The sequence below is a fragment of the Ictidomys tridecemlineatus genome, chromosome 2 (assembly GCF_052094955.1).
Source record: "Ictidomys tridecemlineatus isolate mIctTri1 chromosome 2, mIctTri1.hap1, whole genome shotgun sequence".
Classification (NCBI taxonomy): Eukaryota; Metazoa; Chordata; class Mammalia; order Rodentia; family Sciuridae; genus Ictidomys; species Ictidomys tridecemlineatus.
In genome coordinates, this window is record NC_135478.1 from 44883370 (window position 1) to 44909813 (window position 26444).

The following is a 26444-nucleotide window of genomic DNA, read 5'->3' on the forward strand; positions in this document are numbered from 1 at the left end:
ACACTAAAGATTTGCTGAGCAATTAAATTAAAGGACTATCTTCTAGTAACTGCGTGACTATGATTGTTAATACTGGGTAAGTTTCCATTTTAACTATAGTTTCTACATTGCATGTTTTGTGTTGCTTCTTCAAGTGCATTTAAAAAATACCAATATTTCTTAAAAATTTTTTTTGTCGTGGGTGCTGAGAGTCAGGATAAATGTGTCAGGCTAAATGTTGACAGTAGGGGATGCCATTGTCCTTTAGTTGCTTATGTATTACTGGCTAATAATTAGGGGGCAGGAACACTGAACTTGAAAATGGAAATGGTTGGTATTTCTGAGAGCCCCTTGTAGGGGCTCTTATATTCAGTTCAGTTAATGGGAAATCAATTACATCCATCTTTGAGTTGGTATTAAAACAACTATTTCCTGTTTTCCCTCATTTAAAAAAAATGGCAGTGCTTAGCATTTTGTTTCCCATCTTGTTGCATTTATTTGATAAAACTTGATGTTCATTTTGCCCATCTCTATTTCTTACTCAAATGGGAGAAATGGAAAAAAGAATTTTAAATTCCAGAGGTTTACTACCACTACCATTATTACAATAATAACATTATTATATTCCAGGCCCTATGTTTCATGATTTACAGAGACTACTGTGCTCATTTACTTTAGAGCACCTTATATAGTCTTTGTATGAGTGCTGCAAGTTGGGTACAATTCTTACTTTATGGATGAATAATTTGATGTTCAGAGTGCTTATGTAGTTTGTTCAAGACAACATAGGTTGTCATGGGTAGATCCAGAATTCAAAACCCAACTCTTCACCATTGTTCTTAGAATCCCAGATAAGTTTAGTGATTTTTCCCCCCAGATCATATAACTGATTAGTTGCAAAGCTACATTAGAATGTAAGTCCTTAAATCGAAGCTCAGTGTAACATTCTAGTATGTGCCACCTTAGAGTATTGGTCTGTAATGAAAACCAGACTCCTTACTTACTAAAGCAACTGCCAAGAGGGCTTTCCCATATGTACTGTTCTTAGTGTTATGAATCTTGGCAAAATGTCACATATTATCAACTGAAATGGGCTCTGCTGTTATCAATGATGCTTTGTCTGTGTGAGGAATCCAGGGTTCCAGTGCTTTTAAAAATCACCCATGGAAATTCTCTATTCAGCTATATGCATTTCAACTTGGGATAGTCTATCTTAAGGGAGAAAGCCTATGACTGTATGTCTGAATATTTCTTTTATTTGTACTTTTCTCAGCAAACCAACTCCTCTACCCACACACAGGGGCCACATGTTCCTAGCTGGTCTGCTGTTTGTCTTTTTACACACATGAGTTAGCCTAAGGAAGATTTGGAGCCATGAAGAGTGTTGTACATCCTGTACATGGGGTTATAGAGAAAGGGATCAGAGAACCTGCCCTTAAAATTTGATTAGACAAACTGGAAAATGATTAATAAGAAAATAAAGTCACAGGAGAAGTAGAGTAGGCCAAGTTGTCTGCAAAGAGATTCTGTTTTCTTTGAAAGAGTTATGTTAAGCCCTTGCTTGAGAAGGAGCACAGATTTATTAAAAAAAAATCTTCAAGACTTTTGGGTATAAGCCAATTCATATTTTTATATAGCTTGGAGACAGTTTTCATAGCAATGAAACCCTAAACTGCTTTACAGTGCAAAACTTTTATCATTTTTGTTTTTTCCCCATAGTGTGGAAAAGAGCTTAAGGTCACAAATTTTTAAAAATCTGCCAGGAACTCATATTTTCCATGTTTGGGGATAAGACACAGTAGATTCTAAACATCTGGCTAGTCCCTATTTAAATAATTGTGTGTTCCATGAACATCATACATATATAATTATATTTTCATTCTATTTACCTTTTTGTGTTTTAGACATTTTGAAATCTGGATTAGATTCTGACTCCAGTAGCTATTGGAAGTTGATCTTCTAAATGTTGGCTAAAGCAAAGTGTGTTTTCCCTCTTTTTCCATATAAACTCAAGTATGGCTTAGTTTCTTGTATTTTCATTCTTCTTTTTTAAAAAATGAAGTGGATCTTGGAGCCTATAGGAGTTGTACAAAATGAAGTTCTCTAATATTTTTAGAGCTCAAAGAGTTTAGAATTGGCTGGAGGGAACTTCAATTTTAGACACTGGCCTGTATCTGCTAATGATGAGATTGCAGTCAAATCCCTTAAGCCACTATAGTTTATCCTCTTGTGAAGTGGACATAATGTTGGCAGCTTCAAATCAGTATTGTCAGATGAATTAGTTGGTGAATGTGACATTTGAGTTTTGGTGGAGAAAATAGGACAGAGTAATCCAATGTCAAGTACACCCCCATTCTACCTACAACTTGAGCAAAGAGGACTGGAAACTTCTTCTCCCTCATATTGTTCCATTGTGTCTGTCATAGGGTCAGACAGTTCCCTTCTGGTCCTCTCCTCTTTCTGTATTTCATTCACTATTTGTATCCACTATGTGCTGTTTTCAGCATAATGAAAATTAGGAACATCTTTAAGAAGGTCATTCTGTGTGTCTGTGTATAAAATGAATAGACGATTACATGAGAATTTCCTTCCCACTATTCCCCCAACACAACACATATTAATACCTTGTAGAATGCCATTCCAGGGAACCTACTTTGGGAAACATGATTGAAAAGCAATCTGATAAAAGTCATAAGGATGTTTAATGTTGTAGCGTCCTGTTTGGTTAAAGAAACACACTAGGTTACTGGTCTTTGCATTTTGGCACTAACATCACCAGTATTTGAATTTAAGGCCAATCCTGTTAATGTTATACATTTCTCTGGGTTCTTATCTCTTCCCCCAACCTATGGTCATTATTACCTTGAGTCTTACCTAAGTAGAGTGATGTTGCAAATATTATTTATTTTTACTTCTTCCATTCAATACTGTCTTAATAATTTATTGCATGTAGTTGTCATTTGTTCTTTTGCAAAATGGCATAATATTCCATTATATGCATGTGCCTTTATTTATTTTTGATGGATTATTTCTAGTTTTTATTTTACCTATAGAAATAATGCCATTTTTAATGTTCTTGTATGAGTCTTATACTAATAATTTCTTTAGGGGGTTCATCAAATTTTTTCTGTGAGATGCTCAATAGTAAATATTTTAGACTTTGTGGATTACATGATTTCTGCTACTTTGCTTCATTCAGCAGTTGCTTACATAAATTAATGGATATGGCTGCATTCCAGTAAATCTTCGTTTATAAAAATAGACTTTAAGCCATATTTGACCCATAGACCATAGTTTGCCAATGCTTACTTTAGGTGTACACCTGAAGATAGTTTTTTTTTTTTAAATTTTGTAGTTGTAGATGGACAGAATACCTTTATTTTATTTGCTTATTTTTATGTGGTGCTAAAGATTGAGCCCAGTGCCTCACACATGGTAGGCAAGTGCTCTGCCACTGAGCTACAGCCCAAGCCCAAGATAAAGTTTTTTGGGTGAGTATATGTATGGTTAGTTCTTTTTATTTATTTATTTTTAAATTGTACTTGGACACAATACCTTTATTTTATTTATTTTATGTGGTGCTGAGGATTGAACCCAGGGCCTTGCACATGCTAGGCACATGCTCTACTGCTGAGCCACAACCTCAGCACCCCTGTATGGTTAGTTCTTGCCAATTTATTTTTCCTAAGTGGTTGCCTTAGTTTATCCTTACAGCAGTTGTTTTAGTTCTTCTTGGTCCACATCCTTGTCATCATTTGCTGTTGTAAGACTTATTATTACTGTTGCTGTTATCATAATAATTAATATAAAGTGTGTATTCGTGTGTGTGTGTGTGTGTGTGTGTGTGTGTGTGTGTTTTGGCCAAGAGAGTATGGTGTAATATGCTTTCTCATTATGGTTTTCATATGCATTTTTCTGATTACTAACAAGGTTAAACTTCTTTCCATATGATTACTGGCTGTTCATATTCATCTTCTATGAAATGTCCATTTTTTGGTGCATTTTTCTATTGTTGATTTCTTCTTATTTTTTGAGGATTTTGTGTATTCTGGATAAAAGTTTCTTGTTATTTTAATGTATTGCAAATATTACCTTTCATTTATGGCTAATTTTTTCATTCTATGGTATCTTTTGTTGAACAGAAATTCCTAATATTAACATAGTCAGATTTATCTATCTTTTTTTATGGTTCCATTTTATTTTGCCCTATTAATAAGAAAAACTTTCTTATTTTTAATAATTTATAAATTCTAAGTAGAATACCACATAATGTAATTAATAATATTACACTTCTTTTCTACTTATTTTTTGGTCTTGGTATTCTAAACTCAGGCCTCCAGGAAAATATTGATTAGCAGTGATGGTGATAGTGTGTATGCTTTTATGCCTCATTTTAGAAGGAATTTTTTTAACATTTACCATTGAGACGGACATATGTCAACTCTGCTATAGATATACTCTGTAAGTTAAAGAACTTCCTCTGTATTTCTAGTTTGCAAAGATTTTTTTAAAAAAATATGCATGACTTCATATCTTGAACTATTCATTCATATAATTTTCCTTTTTTAAAAAAATACTTTTTTAGTTGTTAATGGACCTTTTATTTGCTTATTTATATGTGGTTCTGGGAATAAAATGCAGTGCCTTACATGTAAGAGGCAAGCACTGTACTGCTGAGCTACAACTCCAGCCCCTAATTTTCCCTTTTTATTAATGTGGCAATTTACATGAAGAGTTTGTTGAACAACCCTGTAAATCCTAGAAGAAACCCAACTTGGCCATGATGTATTGTCTTTCTTATATACTTCTAAAGGCCTTTTGCTAATAATAGTCATTGTCTAGGTGTGAAGTTTGGCCTCTGCACTACCTTTCTTATGTAGTTCATGTCTAGGTATTGTGTCAAATTGTCAAGTCTCATCAGATAGTTTCTTCTTTTTCCTAAGGAGTTTGTAGAAATTGGAATCACCTTGGTTCAGGCTTCTTTCTTTTTCTACGGTTAGTTTGTATAAGATACCTTTTTAGTAGTTCATCTATTTCATTGATAATTTCAAATTTATTTGCATAAAGTTAAAATTATTTGCATTTCACTTTTAAATATCTCCTGTGTATTATGATTTCTGAGAGGTTTATCTTATTAGACATTTCAATGAACCAGAGTTCTGTTCTGTGATCATCTTTATTGTATTTTGTTCATTACTTCTTTCTTTTCTCTTAGCCCATCTATAGGTTTTCATTTCTTTCTTTTTTTTTTAAAGAGAGAGAGAGAGAATTTTTTAACATTTATTTTTTAGTTTTCGGTGGACACAACATCTTTATTTTATTTTTATGTGGTGCTGAGGTTCGAACCCAGCGCTCCGCGCATGCCAGGCGAGCGCGCTACCACTTGAACCACATCCCCAGCTCTATAGGTTTTCATTTCTAATAGTATATTTTTCTTTTCTTTCTTTTTTAAAAATATTTTCAGTTGTAGATGGACACTCTACCTTTATTTATTTAGTCTTTTATGTGGTGCTGGGAAACCCAGTGTTCCACGCATGCTAGGCAAGCGCTCTACCACTGAGCCACAACCCCAGGCCCTAACAATATAATTTTCATTAGTGTAGATTTCCTTTTACAAATATGCTTGTTCCTTTTGGAGAATCACTTATATCTCTATCTTATATCTATCTTTTATTTCTTTAAGTATTTGTTTCCTTAAACATTTTAAAAACATTTTATTTTTTGTATGTGTCTTTCATGGAACTTTCCTGGTATCCATGATGATGTCTTCTGCCTTCCTGTACTCTCACAAAGGGAGGAACTAGGGACACTAATCTATACAAGTTCCCTTTGCAAATCTAGGTTCCATGGGAGAATCTAATCTGCTTGCTTTGCTTCATAGAGTCCCAGTTCACCCTCTCAGTTTCAATACTTATACTGGCTTTTGCTACTTATTAGAGGAAGAGATACTACATGTGAGCTTGCTAATGGGCTCTTTTCTGCATCTCTTTCTCATTCCTCCCACCCTACTCCCACCTTTCTTTTCCTTGGAGATTTCTCTTACTTCCTTGAAAGCCCAGTTGTTATGCTTTGAAAAGTAGATTTGTTTTTATTTACTGAAGCATGGTAGAAGGGCCTATCAGAAGATGTAGTCTGTCATAATGTCAGACATGGAAGTCATTATATTATGTCTTCCTTAGTGTCACTGAACTGTATTTGAAACTGGGAATAAACTGGACACAAGCTATATAGCTCCCATTCCATTTATCCATGTTTAATGTACAGATGAGTTGTTTAAAACTGTTTCCTTTTTGTGGACTGAAGAGGGGACTAATCTTTACTATGCAGGGCATAATTTAAATTTTACAACTAAGTAGAGAGAAAGTATAAAAAGGACTAGTTAAAGGATAAGTATCAGGATCAATATGATGCATTCTACTTGTGTTCTTAGCAGTGACTTGCAGAGAGCAAACCGTAGCCTGGATTTCCATTTTCACAGCTGCTTTGCTTCCTCCCCCTGATGTCTTTCCAGTGGAGGGGTGGGTTTTTGGAGAAGGGAGTTTGATTATGAGTTTGGATTCATTATGCTCAGCTAGGAAATGATCCCAGAATTTGGATGGGGAGTAAAAAGTTTTGTTCAACCACATATTCACTATTGTATTTGAAGGGAATTAGTTGTTGGATCATCTGTATTACCTGTCCTATGAATGCGGAGATGACAGCAGTTTGAATGGGACCCAGGGATGAGGCTGGACTAGCTGGTGATATCCTTATATAGGCGGGCATTAGAAGGACTTTTCTCTCCTGGTGTGCAGTACAGTGGACACCTCAGAAAAAGTGGTTGAGGTTTTGAGAAAGCGAGACCACAGTGGTGCCTGGAGATTCCACAGAGATGGCTATAGAATACTACTTTGCAGAATGCAGATTTGAAGGTATGTGATAGGTCAAACAGAAATGAATGCTCATTAATTATTTATCAGTGGGGCTTGAGTGACTACCTTGAAGTATGCTTACGTGGTTGAAGAGGGGTGGGTGGTTTGATCTGAAGGAACTGAGTAGTCTCAGGAGCAGGGAATTGAGAACTGTGCATTGTTTTTCTTATTTTGACTGTTGGGGAAGGTAGTGTGGCTTTGCTAGAGATTTAACTTGAATTGTATACTAGTCTTTTAGAACTAGTTTTTCTTGAGCATGTCTTCTATTGTCTATACAGTCCAATTCCAAGAACTCGGAAAGGAAATCTTAAGTAAGTTGTTCTTGAGGTGTTCCATGTCATTAACTACCAGAACGGACCCAGTGATGCAGAAGTGCAATGATTTAGAGAATATCTTAGCCCCCCCTGTAGGAGACACCATGGCTAGGTTGTCAAAGTGAAGAGTCTAATTTTGGTTTAGTCTCACCAGGATGAACTCCAGGATTCCAGAAACCAAAATTTTGGTTTTGAGAGTGTGTACATTTGCTCTTAGATCTCTCATATAACCTGTGTGAATCTCATTTTCTCATTTGTTTTTTTTAAAAAAAGGATTGGCAAGCTATTCTTTAAGTTCTCTTCCAGCCCTTAAAGTTCTGATTCTGTGTCTGCGGGTGGCTTATGCCTTTCAGAATGTGGGTCATTGTTGCTGTCCTCTGGCAGCAGTCCCAGCCCATCTTGACTGATGTAGGTGTTTACTCTGTTCCTGGTACCTATTTATTCTTCATTAAATGATTTATCTTCATTAAGTTTAGCAATTCCTAGGTAGTAGGAATTATTACTCTATCAGTCTTACAAACATGGAAACTGAGGCAGAAAGGCTATGATTTCTCTAGGTTATTTATCACCAAAGGTGCTATTATATTTTGGAATTGACATCATCTATGTTAAATATCTAACCAGAGAAGGAAAATCTAGTGAGTTATTCTTGAAACTTGAGTTGAATCTCTTAAAAGTAGAACAGTGGTGGAGAGAGAGAGAAAAAAAATGAGAATGAGATTGCTTCAGATCCCTTCCCCATCCTCAGGGAAGTTAAACAGAAAGAAGATCAAAGCTCTACAAGGTACTCACATTTTGCACAAGCATCTTTTTTTGTAGGAACATAGGAGAGACCTGTTTAATTTTGAATATTTTGAAATTATGTTTGATCTTAGCCAGAAGGTTGAGAAACTATGAATATCTTTAAAAAGAGAATGACAAATGAATGTAAACATAGTTTGAGAAGCTTTGGAACACTAAATTTTAGGGTGATTATCAGGCTGTATTTGCTCATGCTGAAGTCATCTAGTGACTAATCAAGTAGGCTATCTGGGAAATAAATGTTATTCCTTAGTAAATGTATGACCTAGAAATAGCCATCAAAATCACCTCTCATGAGAAACAGCCTGGTTAGGATAGCTAATTCTTTTTTTTCTTTTTTTTTTATTGGTTGTTCAAAACATTACAAAGCTCTTGACATATCATATTTCATACATTAGATTCAAGTGGGTTATGAACTCCCATTTTTACCCCAAATACAGATTGCAGAATCACATCAGTTACACATCCACATTTTCACATAATGCCATATTAGTAACTGTTGTATTCTGCTACCTTTCCTATCCCCTACTATCCCCCTCCCCTCCCCTCCCCTCCCATCTTCTCTCTCTACCCCATCTACTGTAACTCATTTCTCTCCTTGTTTATTTTCTCATTCCCCTCACAAACTCTTATATGTAATCTTGTATAACAATGAGGATCTCCTTCCATTTCCATGCAATTTCCCTTTTCTCTCCCTTTCCCTCCTACCTCATGTCTCTGTTTAATGTTAATCTTTTCCTCCTGCTCTTCCTCCCTTCTCTGTTCTTAGTTGCTCTCATTATATCAAAGAAGACATTTGGCATTTGTTTTTTAGAGATTGGCTAGCTTCACTTAGCATAATCTGCTCTAGTGCCAGGATAGCTAATTCTTAACTGTGAGAATTGCTATAACTATTATAGATGCCTATATATCTGCTTTTAACACCTGACCCTCATTCTTTTGCAGCCATCCTGAAATATTTGTGCCACTTCCGAGGACAGGTGCCAGAGTGGTTTGAGCAGGGACATTGGGGTCAGACTACCTAGATGAGCACCTGACTAGACAACTTACCTATCTGGTGACATGGAGCAAGTTACTTAATTTCTTCGTGCTCCCATTTTCTCATCTATTAAGTGGAGATCATAACAGTGTTGCCTCTTAGGCAGTTGTGAGAGTCAGAAGAACTTAGGACCACGTGTGACAAGTGGTAAATGGCTAGACAGATTTTTGTTGTTATTCTTCTTTAATAGGTGGTCTCTCTTTGCCTCTGGACCTTTACATGGTCTCTTCTCTTTCCATCTTTTTTCAGGGGACAGATTCTCATTTATTCCTCAAGACATAGCCCAGTGGTGGTCCCTTGGCTTGGGAATATTTATCTATGTGGCCCTAGCCTGGGCTACATCTTCTGTACATTTCCAGCTACCTGGCTATGACAACATAACCCTCATGACACAGTATTGATTCTGTTGAATTACCTGTCCATGGGAATTGTGAGAGTAGATTATTTATTTTTTTTTTATGTTTTTGGAGCATGGAGGAGATACTGGTCCCTCCCCCTACACTATAACAAAAACAAATCATACATTGTATATTGAATGGATAAATGGACCATTTCTTCTCTTCTCTCTTGCCCTTTCTTCTTTCCTATTTTCTTTCCATCTTTCTTCCTATCAACCTTCCTATTTACCTCCCTACCTACTTACCCCCTTCCCTAACTTCTTAATTTCCTCATTTCTTTTACCTTCAGACTTGGCACTGAATGCATATTCTTGGTTGTTCCTCATAGGAGCAGGTAGGTATTACAATGATTTCCACTTTGTAGAGGTGGAAACAATAGGCAACTCATCCAACCAAAATGCCATTTCCTTTACAAAATTGTCCTTCCAGTGTTGCTGCCTCTGCTCAAATCATTTCAGCAATTTTTCTTTGGAATTCCCTCTGGCCAGTTTATAAACCATACGAGAGAATAAATCTTATTTTGGTTACTCTCAGAAAAGATACTTTCTATTCTGATCATCCTGATTCATCATGTTTGTCTCCAAATAAATTTGGATCATCTCAGAAATCCAAGCCATCTTCAAAGGATGAAGATTTGCTATCAATAATATTTAATTGAGTTGGGTGTGGTGACACACACCTATAATCCCAGTGGCTTAGGAGGCTAAGGCAGGAGGATCACCAATTTGAGGCCCACCTGAACAACTTAGTTCCTAACTCAAAATAAAAAATAAAAAGGGGTCGGGGTGTAGCTCAGTGGTAGAGTACCCCTGGGTTAAGTCTCCAGTTGAAAGGAAGGAAGAAAGGATGAATATTTAATCAGAAGACAGTTGTTAAAGCATGCTCCCAAGAGACTTGGCAGCAGCTATATCACTAAATGCTATATATTCTCTTGTGGGCTTTGTTTTGATTGGTCTAGTGCAATATGGAAAAAGATTGTATTAGCATTTGTTTCCACCTCATTTTTTATGACAGCTTTATTGAGATATATATTTATCCCATGTAAAGTGTAAAATTCATTAGTTTCAGTATATTTACAAAGCTGTATAACTAACATCTTAGAACATTTTTATCATTTCCCAAAGAAATCCCAAACTATTTAGTAGTTACTGTTCATTTCTTCTTTCCCACCCTTCTGGCAATTATTAATTTATTTTCTACAAATTTGCTTATTCTGAACATTCATTAGTGGAATCATAAAATTTGTAATCTTTTGTGATTAAATTCTTTCACAATGACAAAATGTTTTCAACATTTATCCTTGTAGTATATACTACTGCTTTAATACATTTTATGGCTGAATAATATCCCATTGAATGAAAATATCATACTTTATTTACCTATTTGTCAGTTGTTGACATGGAATATTTCCACTTTCTGTCTAATATGAATAACGTTGCTATGAATATCCATGTATGAATCAATTGAAAAATAGATAAATGTAGTTTATCCCAATTTTGGAATAATCCTTATAGAAAGGAATGAAATACTGAGACTTTATTATATCATGGATAAACCTTGAAAACATGCTAAGTGAAAGAAACCACTTACTATATGATTCTGTTGTTACGAAATATCTAACATGGGCAAATCCATAAAGACCAGAAGTAAATTAGTGGTTACCAGGGCTGTGGAAGGGCGATGGGGAGTAACTTGTAAAGCGTTTCTTTCTGAGGTGATAAAAATGTTCAAAAATGTGTTGTGTTGGGCTGGGGATCTAGCTCAGCTGGTAGAGTGTTTGCCTTGCAGGCACAAAATTCAATCCCCAGCAACACCAAAGGAAAAAAAAAAGTTGTGTTGATGATTGCACTTTGTGAATATTCTACAGCCTACTGAATTTTACATTTTATATGGGTGCATTTTATTACAAAAATAATTCATAATCTCTATTGTTTAATGCATACCAGTTGCTACTTTCCCTGCAGTACTCTGAGAGGTGCTGTGGCATGTGGATGAGAATGGTACTTGTCTCCTATGATCTAAGAAGTTCTCAGTGGACATTCCTAAATAGTAAAGAGAAGTAGATACTCATATGATCCAATGGTGTATCACACAGTGTTAGTTTCTGGTAATAGGCTTCTCTCAGAAAGATCTCAACACTTCTCAGTATCAACCATAGGATTTCAAAATGGTGACTATCCCAATGTTTATATAACGTAGACATAGTGTTTTCCATCATGTATAACGTTGTGAATGCCCTGTGGGCAGGAGTCTTGCTTTATGTCCATCTTGAGTCCTCTGTTTAGCATTGTATTTTGTCCACAAATAGGATTATGTGTCTGTGAATGAATGAGTAATTGCTGTTTTTGAAGTCTCCTGGTTTTGTCCCTAGGACAAAAATACCTTCAGGCTTATGGCTGCCTCCTCCAATTGGCTCTGCGGGGAAGGTGTTGCTGAATTGACCAAATGACTTCATGCAAGGGTTTCTTTTTTCACAACTGGTAACAATTTTGTTTCTGTGGTGCTTCCACTCTGAATTTGGTTGTAGTGGCGACCTGAAACAACATATGGGTATTTTTGGAGTGTTGTGATTTCCTCCCTGGTAAGACACCCAAGACTTTGGGTCTTGTGAGATTTAGGAAAATGAAAGATGGAATAAACCTCACAATTATTTTTTTTCTTTTTCGTTTTTACTTCCCCCCCCCCCCCCAACATGTATCAAACTTCAGTGCTATAGATGCTGTGTAGCTTATGGGTCTTTGCTCTAATAAGATTTTTTTTTTCTTTTTTCCTTCTGTAAAGGTACTCTATGTTGATTAAGTGCTTTTTGTTAAATATCCTTTGCTTGCACTGGACTTCTCTTTGTGTTGATTTTTTGCTTCATTTTTTTTTTTCCATTTCTCATGCTGTTCAGTTACTGGATGCCAGAAGAACCAAGGTTTGTCCACTCTTTGCAGCTTGTTTGTTTTGCTCTGTATAGCCTCACTTCCTTGTGTGTTTGAGTGTGTTTGTCTGTGTCTGCATTTGTTCCCTTTTGCTTGCAGAGGCAGTAATCCTGTTTACTAAACCTGTTCGCAGCTTTATTTGTAAAATAATAAATAAAATTTAAAAAAAGTCCCTGTTTATGTCTACTTGTAGTGGATGCTATTATTTTCATTTTTAAACGGACATACATTTATCAGGAAAAATAATGGATAGTAGAATAAAGAACATCTTAGGAAACAAGGAATACTGAGTCTGGAGTGTTGTGGGCATAAATAGGATGTGTTTGTGAAACTTTCCCTCTAACCCTTTCACTTCCTAATTTAAAGCTCTATAGATGTATACTTTCCCTTGTGATTGACACTAATATACTGTTTCTGTGTATGTGTACATTTTTTTTCTCCTAAGACATTCAGAAAGCATCACTGAATTAATATCCCCCTTTCCATGTGCTGTCCCATGCTTCTGAAGTCACCATGGAGGACTTCATGGCTGGCCCCCTGGAACTCATGATTAACATTCCATTTTCATGGTGTGGAAGCAGCAAACAGTGCCTGACACTGTCATTGACTTTTTTCCTTTTCCTGTCCTGCTCTGTCTTTCTCATCGTAGCACCTGCAGTTGACAATCCAGGCTCTTCAGGATGAGCTGCGAACCCAGAGAGACCTCAACCACCTCCTGCAGCAGGAGAGTGGCAACCGTGGAGCGGAGCACTTCACCATTGAGCTGACGGAGGAGAACTTCAGGAGGCTCCAGGCTGAGCATGATAGACAGGCCAAGGAGCTCTTCCTGCTGAGGAAGACCCTGGAGGAAATGGAGCTAAGAATCGAGACACAGAAACAGACCCTCAATGCCCGAGATGAATCGATCAAAAAGCTCCTGGAGATGTTGCAAAGTAAAGGTTTACCATCCAAAAGCCTTGAGGATGACAACGAGCGGACGCGCCGGATGGCAGAGGCTGAATCTCAGGTCAGCCACTTGGAAGTAATTTTAGACCAGAAAGAGAAGGAAAACATTCATCTGAGAGAGGTAAGACATTCACTCACTTTCTCTTATTTTATAAATTAAGTTGTTAGCAAGTTATTTTCATAGGTGGGAAGATATCTTCAGCTTTAATAAAATTTCCTTCATCATCTGCTTTATAATCATTCTGTCTGCTTATGACCATTAAACTGGAATTTTACCTTAGTTTCTTCCCCTTTTCACCACACATGCATTCCATTCATATTCAGGTACTCGGGATCCAAGCATGTGCAGCACGTGATAATCCTAAAGTGGTTTACAGTTGTTTCCCACAGGTGGCGATAGTTTTGGGGTCTTTTAAGTACAGCACTACTTAAGCTTAGTTGTTTATCAAACATCATCTCTTTAAAGGAACAAAACAAATAGGTTATTAGCAACAGAGTGAACTTAAATATTTTTTATAACTGAATTGAGGGTAGAATGTACAGGAAGTAAAACAAATGGGTGTTTCTGGAAAGAATGGTAAACTGTGCAGACCAATTTTGAACATTTACATTTAAGATAATCTTTGTCTGCATTTACATTTGTCTAGGACACAGTGTTTCGGGTTTTCTGAGTATGTGTTTTACCCTTAGTGGATTAAATCATTGAAGTCCTTTACAGACAGTCTGTCTGGTTTTATACCACCATTGAAATGTTGTGATGCTCAGATATCTGAGAATATGTGGTTGGGTAAAGGTTAGAAAAAAATGTGGGTGACAGCCAGGGTTTGAAATTGTTCCAGCAGTTACTTGCCACTGTGGTGGATACAGATCTTGAAAGTGTCATGTAGGCAAATATACTGAAGGGGACATGCATCACACAGCAAATCATGAGCAATAAAGTGGCATTAAATATATTTCAAAATATTCTACAGCGATAAATAATTCCAGAGCAGACTAGATTTCTTGGCATTGACTACTTGTTAGATGGGCATTCCTTCTTGTGAGTCACTTGTTCAGAAAACCTGACTTCCATGTTGGGATTTGCTAAAATGCAAATGCTCCCAGGAGTTTTCTCTGATGGAGATTGTATTTGGTTAGAACATTTGAACAAACTTTGTCTTCAAACCTAATGATCTCTATTCTGATTCTCCCTTATGGTTTTCTTTTATTTTTTTCATGAGATCTTAGCCACATACTTGGGAAGCCACATGGCTTTGTTTCATACTGAGATACTTGAAGCCATGTTTTGTTGAGCAGAGTCTTCCCATCCATATTCCAAGAGAATGAATATGGTGGGAAGACTTGTAAGATGATCCCCAGTGATCCCTGCCTCTTGGATTCACATCCTTCTGTAATTTCCCTTCCTTGAGTATTGGCTAATGTGTGACTTGCATATGAACAATAGAATATGGCAAAGGTAATGAGATGTCAATGTCACATCCATGATTAGGTTTCTTAAGACTATTATTTCAATCTTGCTAGCAGACTGTGTTGCCTCCTTTGCTTTCATGCTTTGATAAAGCAAGCTGCTATATGGAAAGGCTCATGTGGTAAGAGGTGAGGGTAGTCTCCAGCCAATATACAGTGAGGAATGGAAGTACTCAGTCTGAAAGCTTTGAATCACTGAAACTGCCTACAGTCACTTAGTGTGCTTAGAGGTGGAACCTTCCACAGTCAAGCCCTCAGATGGAATGACAGCCTCTGGGCTGACACTTTACAGCTTGTTAGAGACCATGAAGCAGAGAAACCAGGTAAGCTATGCCTGGATTACTGACTAATGGAATCTGTGAGATAATAAACGTGTGTTGTTTTATGCTGATGAATTCTGAAGTGATTTGTTATAGTAATAGATAGCTAATACAGTAGATCAGATATTAGTCCTCTCCCTGTCTCACTCCATAAACTTCCCATGTAGTTTACAGAAGAGAAATAATAATCCTGGTATTTATTACTTGCATGTAGATTGACTTTGGATTTAAAAATTTTGCTTGTGTTTTCTCAAAGTTATGGTTGATAGAGAATCACTACAGTTGAACAAACAGCTTTTATTTTGAGTACCAAGGGACAATGTTGTATGTACAGCAAGGCTATGATGCCAGAGAAACCTTCATCTGCAGCATTATTCATTACTCTATGGCATCTAGTAGTCAGGGTGGACTCACTCTTCTTCTATTATTAGATTCTGTTATTTGGTAATACTTAATAGATGCTACATTCATCCTGTTGTGTGGCTAAAAACAATTCCACTTGTGTTTTCTGAAACTGGTTGGTCCTCTCACAATGGTCTAGCGTGGATACAGATCATGTTTAGAGCATTGACCATCAATTTGAATGCATACAAAGGGTGGTACAGAAAATGAAGCCCAGAACATCCAACTCATCTCCTTGAGCATCAAACTAACCTCCGTGGATAGGCCATGAATTGGGTCATCAAGAAGAAAGAATGTGGAATATGTGTCTCTATATAAAAGTCAATTTCAGTTTGAACTCAATGAATAAGACTTGGAGACATGAAAGAATCCTTTCCAAGAGAAGGGTTGTAGTAGCTTCTGAGAGTCATTTATTAAAATTTCAGGAGTTGTGTGTGAGTTGTCCATTAAATCATTGATATCCTGAAATTAGTCCTAGTTGGAATATTATCACCATGGAAATTGGTAAATACTACTCTCATGGCTCACCCCTATTTCATTCCTGAATGCTTATTTATTGGCATACCTCTGAATAAATGAAATGTCCTCAATGTATTAAGAAGACTCACTGCATCTGAAAGTTAGAAATTGAAAGAATTGAGATTATGAGTGCATTAACCACTCATAGTTTATCAAAAGTTTTCAAAAGGGTCTGTATAGTTGTTTGTGTGTCAGGCACTGTGAAGTGCTCTACACTGATTAATGCTGAACTCACAAAACTACCTCATTTGTTTATTCACTAATTCATTTATTCATTAATTGGGTGAATTCTTATTGAAGATCTGCTTGGGAATATAGAAAAGAAAACCATAATTTGGCTTCATGGGTGCTTGCATTCTATTGGGAAGAAATAGATGACAATTTCATAGTTAGGAAAATGTCCTGAAGAAGATAAAGCACTAGTGAGGTAGGAGTGACTTGGAGGGGGTGACAATATAAACTGAGACCTAATGACAAAAAGGAGTCAGCTATGTGAAGATCTCAGAAGACTGTTCCAGTCAGGAGAAAAGGCCCATGTCTTAGGAGATAGCTGCCATTATTTGGCCATTTTACCTGGGACAAGTGACATCAAGAAGTTTGCTCAGTGTCACACAGCTAACAAATGTATAGCTGTTATTTGAATCAGGCTGACTCTAGAATCTCAGCTCTTAAACTACTTATTTATATTCCTTTTCTCAAAGAATCTTGCCCAAAGTGTGCTGGGCAGAATAGCCATTTTGTGGTAAGTTGATGTGTTATGAGAGAAAAGGGGCTTGAGGGCCAAATGAACTTGGGGACATGCTGGGTTCCACCGAGTTTACCACAACCTCCTATTCTCCAATATGCCAATGTGTAGTGCTCATTTCCAGGCAGCAGACTGGGGAAGGCAGAGCTTCTCAAGAGTATTTGGCTAACTGTTCTCTTGCTGCATTGGTGTCCTTTTAAGACATTTTTGAAAAATGCTATTTTAGAAAATGAAAATTATGCTATTAGTTGTGACCAACGAAATACTTAATAATATACAAATAGTTGTTTCCCTGTGCCAAGTAACTGAGAAATTTCCTTCATTAGTTATTTTGTAAGGCCAAGTTTATCGTAAGCTGTTTCCATAGTCTCCACTGAGTTTTACAATGTACTTCTATCAGGTTATTTTAAAATTTTTTAATAGAAAAATGTGTCTGACCACTTTTGCTATTAAACCAGTAAGAATAACTCTACTTGAATAAAGAGGTTGCCTGACCTAGGTTAATTTAAATGAATTTAAAACAGAGTTTAAAATGTACTTGAGGTTTTAAAAAAGTTCAGCATGTTCCTGATTTCTTTTTCATTATGCATGGTTGGACCAGGTTGAGGCTAGATGGTGTAATGCTGGGGAATGGAGTGCTAGTGGTTTTATGATTCATTCTCAGGCAGAGGTGTTGGACCTCACATAAACCTTGTCTTCTAGTCTTGTTCAGCCTATTGTTTCAGGATGTTTGGAGTTGGCAGGAATTGCACATGGGGTGGGTGGGTTGCTTTACTATCTTGTTGTCTTTCAATGGTCTGGAAGAGGCTGAGGGTGACACCCACTCCTTTGTTTGGTAGGAAACAATGGTGAAAAGGTTGTGATCTCAACTTATTTGGAAGATGGAAATCATTGCTCAGGAACTATGGCTAATGTAAGCCCCAGGCTTGGCTGAGCCCCAGCATTACTCACTAGTGTATTGTGATGCATTTTGATACAGGTTGATTTGATAAGACAGTGTTTAATGTGGTAATGGTTTACCTTGTTCTTTAGGTTTTCCTGCAAAGAACATACTGTTCCCTGTAAAGTACCCTAAATATTGCTGATCTGATTAAAGAAAAAATGGGTTTTTATATCAGGATCCTCTTATGCTTACCTGCATACTATTTTTCTTGACTGGTCCTCAGAAGAAAGTCAGTGGACTTGGGACATGTCTCACTCTTTAACTGCCAAGCCCATTGATCTCCTATTCTAATACCTTCTGGCAGTTTGCCTTTTTTTAGTTGCAGGGGCAGTTGAAGACTCAAGTCATGGGGGCCACATTTGCTAATAATCCAAGACAGGCATAACCTGCAGGAGATGGGACCTGAGCTTCCCTCTGCGCTGTGGGTGGGCAGAAAGGAGAAGCAGGTAACATGAATTCTTGGTCAGATTTCTGAGGCCAGTGGGAGATTCACCAGGGCAAAGGTTGTGATCAAGAAGTTCTTGAGTTTTTAGGTCTTTTATTGATGGCTCAAACCTCCCCTATGTAATCCCTGTCCCAAACTTATAGATGCCACTTTGGTGCCCCTTTCTCCAAACCATATAGTCTCTTTCTCTTTAACACACATTTGTCTATGGTTCTGCTGAGCCATGATTTTGCTGATGCAGGCATTTCTAAATCTAATAGATTCAATACATTCTATTTCTACCAACAAAGCTTATGATAGAAAATATTCCCAAACAATAAAACATACCATTTTATCTATAAAACATACCATTTTTATATAGAAGATCTTTTATAAATGCTATTTCACATGTATATTATAAAACTGAATGATTATTTTCTATTTTAATATAGAAAGCTTTTTTTAACCTGATCAGTTTATTTCATCAATATTCCCAGGCCTCAGATATTGCTTTTGTTCGATAATATATTTTAATGATTGAAAAATAACTAGAGAATTGTTCTGTGGTTTGTGAGTATTGGGAAGGTGCATACTGACTTCATAAGTTCCATGTTCTTTTATGTTTATCATTGCTGTATGTTTGGAGTGAAGCGGGAATTTTGGAGTACCTGGAAATCTCCTTTCAGTTTTTGCAAAATGTGTTGGATGTTGTTGGGCCTATCTGGAACATCCATATGTAGCATGCTGTGGAAGCATGGTGGCAGTTTTGTGATCTTGTTCATAGATTCAGGTGGGCAATAAAACAACTTGTACTCATTGATGCTTATTCCAGATATAGCCCGATGCTGTACTAAGTAATGCTGTCATCACCATCTTTACACAGATAAGGAAACTGAGGCACAAAGTGGTATTTTCCTCATTCACAAGTGCTAGGGCCGAGATCAGACCCCAGGCATTCTGGCTGTAGAATTTGTACTTGTCACCACTGCTTGCTATTAATCCTTGGATTGGTTTCACCAAGAGGATCTCAAAGGGTACTTAAATGCTGAACAGCCAAAAGCAGGAAAATGGATGACCAGCTTAAACCATGGCAGAACTGATCCTTAAAGGCAGGAAGAATTTCAACACTCGGCTTGTGAAGAGGTCTGACTGGAGAAGGGATGGCTGAGTGGAGCCATAGATGTGGGAACTGTGGTGGGTTTGGAGTGCATCAAATTTGGGACTCATGAAACTCTACCTTTCAGGAGAGGGAGGAAATAAAGCTGAATAGATGGTGTGGGATCACTTCACTGGGGGCTCTGAGTACCAGGCGCAGGGGATTGGCTTTTACTCCCTGGAGCCTTTAAAGGCATTCATTCTCAAATGTGTCTTATGACCAGAGAACATGACCAATTGAATATTCTCTCTCTTATGAGATTTCATAGAATTTTCATTGACTGATGTCAATGTAATTCTTATTCTCCTTGTTTTCTATAAGTTCCATTTTCTCCTAGCACTTCATTCAGAATAGATGCCAACAAAGCATCTTTGTAGAAAAATGCTATTTCCGCTCCCTAATTGACAATGCATCTAAAAGTACAATTTCATAACTTCTACTCTTCCAATTTAGATAACAGGAAATATATTCATTTCTTTTTAGCATATTTTGCTTTATCTTTTAATTCTAATGCATTCTTTAAAATTTGAATGCTACATGCTAATTTGAAATGGTTCAGGTTTTACCCCATATTGATTTTAATGAGTGTAATTGGCTGCTTTTTACAGTAACAGAGATGGTTGGAGCCCCAGGGGGCCATTAGACACAAGGCATTTCAGAACCTGCTGGGAAAAGGAAGTAGTTGGGGAGGTGGATAAAGGCTCCAGGGGGATCCAGAGAATGTCAGGAAGTCATACTGGGAGAGACAGATTACTGTCCTTTTTGCCCTAAGAGTGGAGTGATGGCTCCCTGAAAAATATTTTTTTTTCTTTTTTTTTTTATTGGTTGTTCAAAACCTTACAAAGCTCTTGACATATCATATTTCAAACATTAGTTTCAAGTGAGTTATGAATAGGAAAGGTAGCAGAATACAACAGTTACTAGTATAGCATTATGTAAAAATATGTAAAAAATATTTTTTCATTAGTTTACAGAAGTTGTCATCGTTGTCTGGTAAAACAATACACCACAAATAAAACCTCAGTAGTGAGAAAGGACTACAAGCCCTTGTACTGTGGTTATGTTAGTGTGTTTTATAAGCCTTGGTAATGGGAAGTTGAGACAGGGTTGGCTATATCAAGGCTCATCCTTTCTTATGTGGGAACATTAATTAATACCTTACTTGTGGAGGAGGCCTAGTAGTTTATAGAACATGCTCCATTATAATGATTTCTTCTGATGCTCCCAGCAACCCTGGGACACCGGGGCTCAGAGAAGTTTTGATGACATGTAATATTTACTGAGAATACTGTGAGATCCGGCTGTGCTAATCACTTCCCAAGGAGTGCCTTTTTTATGCTCCTAATGATGTGCTGAAGTGGATGATGGTTTTCCTGCTTCTCAGATGAGGAGGCTGAGGTCCTGAGGGTGATGTGCTTGGTTCAGGTTCTCAGAGCAAGTAGTAAATGATCTGGGATTCAAATGTGGGCCTGTTGGTGCTAGGTTCTTTGTTGCTAAACACTCCTTGAAACTGTCAGTGATTCAGACTGATAGAGAGTAGACTAGGATTTTGGTCTTCTGACTTCTCACACAGGGTTATTTCCTTTTACATGCAAACAAGGAAAAATGCAAAGGTTTTTTTTTTTTCTTCTTTTTTCTCTTGCGACATCTTATCAGGGAATTTTGATTGTAAATCTGTGAGGTCACCGAGCCAGGTTAAACAGTGCTGTGTAGAAGATAGCAGCAGCGTGAGTCTCCCTCCCCGGTCCATTGTAGGCTTAGGAAAGTGAAAATACTTGGCCCTCCATGAATTCTTAGGGAATAGACCAGTTTTTGTGAGCAGAGAATAAGGACAAGAAAGTGGGAGGCATGTAGAGTTGGACCTTTCCCACTTCATCTGTTCAAAGTTGGTCTTTTTTTCAATTTTCTTTACTTTATAATTAGCACACTTCCAGAAAGAAATGCTTTGCCTCCCCAAGCCAGCCTTTTTATCTAGTTTTCATTACATATTTCAGATTTCTATGTCAGTAGTGTGACATTAAAATTGTATTTATAACTCCCAATAGGCACCTATTTCATTACTCTTCTGAAATTTGGTAAAGCAAAATCTACTTTCCTAAACACCCCGGCTTGAATGTGAAGGGGATTACTTTTTGTTTCTAGTTTGGCACAGAGGTTGCAGGGGTTCTAAATGCTTTGAATTTTGCTTCCTTGATGTAGCCTAGCGTTTTTCAGTCTCTGTACTATTGATATTTTGGAAAAGACAATTCATTGTTGTAAGGGCTTCCCCCTCTCCCCCCTTATTTTGTTGCTTTGTAGCATGTTTAAAAGCATCTAGGGCTTCTACCTACAAGATTCAGGTAGCAACCCCACCCTTCCCTAAACCATTTTAACAACAATAAAAATATCTTCAGCCATTGCAAGATATCTCCTGGGGGGTGAAATCAATTGTGAACTGCTGGTGAAGAGTGAGTGACACATCCTTTGGTGACTGGTCTATGGCCATGGGCAAGTACAGAAATTCCTAGCCACACCTGCTTGAAACTGTTTTACTGAAGAAAGTCAAGAAGATTGCTGTACTTCTTGATCCAAAGACTAACTGCAGGGGATTGAATTTAGGAAGCAGATGTCCTGAGGTGAGGTGGGGTAGAGGTTTGAGCTTGAAAACCAGAAATGGTGTGTGTGAGTGTGTGTGTGTGTGTGATTGTGTGTGATTGTGTGTGATTGTGTGTGTGTGTGTGTGTGTGTGTGTGTGTGAGAGAGAGAGAGAGAGAGAGAGAGAGAGAGAGAGAGAGAGGAGACAGAGGAGAGAGAAAGGGACCCACACAGAGACACATATAGAAGAGACAGAGACACACAGAAACAGAAATATGGCGAGACAGACACAGACAGACACACATACACACACACACAGGCACAGATACACACAGAAACAAGAAAACACACAGAGACTACACAGAGACTTACACAGACACACACAGAGCAGGCGGGAACTGTCCCCTGCTTTACTCCTAGCCTCTCGGAAAATGTAGGTAAATTCAGGAAAAGAAATCTAAGGGAGGTGATAGGGTGGTATTTTTGATCTGAGCTACTGTGTGGGAAGGTTGGGACTTATGAAAATAAAAGATATTGATTCTCAGGAGTATTTATGGAGGCAATAATTATGGACCTGAGAAGATACATAAACCTTACTTTCTGACTACCAGACATGCTATTAATTGGCAATTTTATTTTACAATAAAGGTTGCTGTCCCCATTCTCCTCAAAATGGCTTTTGAGTCTCACTTTGTTTTTTGAATAAACATTTCTCTATGTGAACTGCCACCCTCCCCCCCAGACCATCAAACTTCAAGATAATTTTGGAGTATAGTGGTTTTATCATGTGGAAATGTAGTACAGATGTTCAGAATTACCTTTTCCTTTCCTTCTTTAAAACATGACCACACGTGCTTTGCTCTAAGTACCATTAAGTATTTTTATTATTGCTATTAAAAAATCTTGCCTCAGGCAGAATCCTACTACATCTCTAGTAAAGGCAAATATTAAAATAGCAAGTATTAATGTGTATCACATTAAAATCTGAACTCATGTGTGGCTTTTTATGCAATCAAAATCTTTATTTATTTTTTTGACCCACTTGACCATGTCCTCTAGTTTCAGCTTCCTTTCCTCACTTTAAAACTTGCAGGATTTTGTTCCCCACCCCTCCCCACCAATTTTCTGTAGACTTGAGTTTTTTTCTTTTCCCTGCATATATCTTTGAACTCAGCCTGATCGCATAATGAAGTTTGATGGGAGGATTTGGACTGCCACCATGAATTAGTTAGTGCATGATTTTAAAAGTTATTAATGGAGCAGAGTTCTTTCCTTGCAGAGAATCTCAGATTCATGGCGGGGGTTCTCTGTTCTTTGAGTGCTGCACACCAGGCCAGTGGTCATTTACCAAGGAAATACTTTATCAACACTTGACACATCTCCTTCTCAGAAGTCTGTTTAGGGAGATTAGCTGCCACTCTAAGATTAGATTCTTTTAAGTCTATTAAGTATTGCTTTTCTTTTCTTGTTTTTAATATCTCCTCCTCAGCCTTAATGTATCTAAAAGCTGGGTCTGGTGGTATGTACCTGTAATCCCAGTTACTTGGGAGATTGAGGCATGAGGATAGAAAATCCAGGCAAGCCTCAGCAATTTAGCCAGGCCCTAAGCAACTTAGACCTCTCACTAGACCCTGTCTCAAAATAAAAGATAAAAAGTGTTGGGGATGTAGCTCAGTGGTTAAGTACCCCTGGGTTCAATCCCTGGTATCAAAGATAAAAAAAATTGGTTGCAGAGCTGGGGTGTATCTCAGAGGTAGAGTACTTGCATAGCCTGTGCAAAGCCCTAGGTTAAATACCTACTACCACAAAAATAAAAATAAAAATTAATCAATTGTAAGCCAGATGCAGTGGCACATGCCTGTAATCCCAAAGACTGTGGAGGTTTAGACCAGAGGATCGCAAGTTTGAGGCCAGTCTGGGCAACTTAGGGGACCCTGTATCCAGGAAAAAAAAATTTAATAAGCGTTGGAGATGTGATTCAGTGGTTAAAGCACCCCAGGTTAAAAAGAAAAAAATTCTCTAAAAAGTTGCATTGCTCCCCATCCTGATTTAATTGCTTGATTTAATTTAATTCCTGATGTCAAGAGCACCCTCATCACCTAGTGTACTAGAAATTAACCCTTGTTTAGACAAATGATCTTCCATAAAATGTTGCTTTTCCCATTCACATCCAAATAGGAATGCATTGCCAGGTGACATTCTTTTAGAACGTGGCATAGGCCTGTGCCATTCTAGTAAAATCAACACAGCAAGGAAATTGCAAGATCTGAGTGTGCCTTAGATAGCAGAAATGACTCTTAATGTAGATATTCCACTCTGCCTTCATGGTCCCTTCCAGTTTTACTGCCAGTGGTGTCTGTTGCAATACTTTTCTGATGCCTATCAAGATTTAGTTGTTTTTTTTTAAGGACTCAAGTTTTAGTTGCTTTAAAAGACAGAATACTACACAATGACTGAGTCCTTGCCAGTTACACACTGGAAACTTGAGACACATTGAGGTTTGTGCCTGTAAAGTTTTAAATGTGTAGTATTTGGACGCCTTCTAAACAACCCTTAGAAGTAAAGGGATAATTGGAGGGTAGTGGAGACTTGAGGATGCTTGTGTTGAGCGTGGTGATGTTGGGCATGTAATGACACAGCCTTTCCAGAGGACATGAAATATTTTTTTGAAAACTCACTATCTTTCCCCTTTTCTCTTGGCTGTGATTATCTTTGTATGTTGGTTCTTTATTTTGCTGCCCTATAGACACAAATATGCTTGTGTAGAAGATCGAAGGAGAATGGCCAAAACAACTGCGTTTTCTGAAACCACAGCTGCCTCGCTGGGAATATGTGTGGCACTGTACATCTGAGAATTGCTGGGCTTATCATACTGATGGAGGAAGTTTCATGGAATCACATCTTGGGAGGTCCTGGTGGATGCTGTTAACATCATAAATCATCATCATCACCACCATCATTAAATAGAAGGCTTCCTGGGGTGGAGCTCAGTGCTGGGCTTTATTACTCAGAACAGCTCTTTGAGGTGTTGGTGCTGACATTGTCATATTACGTAATCAGGGAAGTGAAGTAACTTGCCTGAGACCTCACAGGGAAATTAACTTCGAAGTGAGAACCAGTATACTCTTTTTAAAAAATATATATATACATATTTATTTTTTAGTTATAGGTGGACACCATATCTTTATTTTTTATGTGATGCTGAGGATCGAACCCAGGGCCCCACACATACTAGGTGAGCACACTAGGTGAGCGCCCTACCTCTGAGCCACAACCCTAGCCCAGTATACTCTTTATTATTCCATAGAAATATAAAATAATCCTAATCATTTTTTTCCTACTGATTCCTTCTCTTTTTGGTTTGTTTTCTTTGAAATGTTTTTTTAAAATTTAAGTTTCTCATCTGGTTCCTATTATGACTTCATTTAAAATCTTACTCTTTCTCCTAACATGTTGATTTCTCCTTCTTATTTTAACCTCATTCATTTTCTTTCCTTTGTGCAGTTTTTGAGGTGGTGGTGGTGGTACCAGGGATTGAACTCAGGGTAACTCAACCACTGAGCCACATCCCCAGCCCTATTTTGTATTTTATTTAGAGACAGGGTTTCACTGAGTTGCTTAACGCCTCTCTTTTGCTAAGGCTGGCTTTGAACTCATGATCTTCCTGCCTCAGCCTTCCAAGAAGCTGGGTCCTTTTAAATTTAAAAAATTTTTAAAAATTGTTGATAGATATTTATTTTTATTTATTTATATGCAGTGCTGAAAACTGATCCCAGTGCCTCACACATGCCAGGCAAGTGCACTACTGCTGATCCATAGCCCCTCCTTTGTATTTTTAATCTGCATTGATTTATGGGGTTAATTATCTTTGTTTTATTCATAATAGCTGTGCTGTACCTTTGCAAGAGACCTAAGAATGCTAAGGAAATTTACAGGAGACTTCTGGCCTAGGAGAATTTCAATCAGCAGTTTTCTTTGCCTCCAGTACAACCTTTGCATCCACCTGTGCAAGTTTACTCTTTGGTCTCAAATGAGATGACCTATGTAAAGCAGTTTGCACAGGGCTTGGCTCAACAAATGTCATTTATGTTTCCTTGAAGAAAGATGAGGAGGGGATAAGCAAGATTTGGCTTCACTGTCAGTTGATCTCATAAAGCAAGTCTACGCTCCCTTTTCAAACTACAGATTTCTGTCTTCAGGATCAAACTTGGCCTGTTGGTATTTTATAGGTCACTTGTTGGGGTGCAGTGTTTGTTCTGAGCTGAGAGAAATCAAGGGTGACTTCTCTACCATCCCGGTTACATTTCATAAAAGTGAACCTTCTTCAGTATGTTATGGTTATATTGTGTGATAGATATCTGATTCACAGGACTTGATAAATTAAACCTACGTGTAATGCATGTTATATACATATAGAGCCTAGCATGTTGTAAATGCTCAATGTTTTAGTCTTCCAATTTATATATATATAATCCTTTCAAAACTATATATTCCATGAGAGCAGAAATCACACCTTACTCATCTTTAATATTGCCAACACCTTGCACATTGTTTTTATTACTATTACTGCCTCCTACCTAGAC

At 37.5% G+C, this 26444-nt stretch overlaps 1 protein-coding gene across 19 annotated transcripts in view; it reads left to right on the top strand.

Moving 5' to 3' along the window:
* The window catches only part of Erc2 (ELKS/RAB6-interacting/CAST family member 2), an 873922-nt gene that overhangs the window by 144802 nt on the left and 702676 nt on the right, over positions 1–26444 (top strand). For 13 of the 19 annotated variants that reach the window (XR_013434457.1, XR_013434456.1, XM_078038390.1 and 10 more), the window contains exons 3-4: positions 12336–12359; positions 13016–13432. Coding sequence is in view for 17 of the 19 variants with exons in the window: in XM_078038390.1 (XP_077894516.1) it covers positions 12336–12359; positions 13016–13432 (441 nt within the window). In the remaining 2 variants the exon portion in view is untranslated. The remainder of the gene's footprint in view (positions 1–12335; positions 12360–13015; positions 13433–26444) is intronic. The other 6 variants (XM_078038393.1, XM_078038394.1, XM_040289760.2 and 3 more) reach the window with 1 other exon arrangement.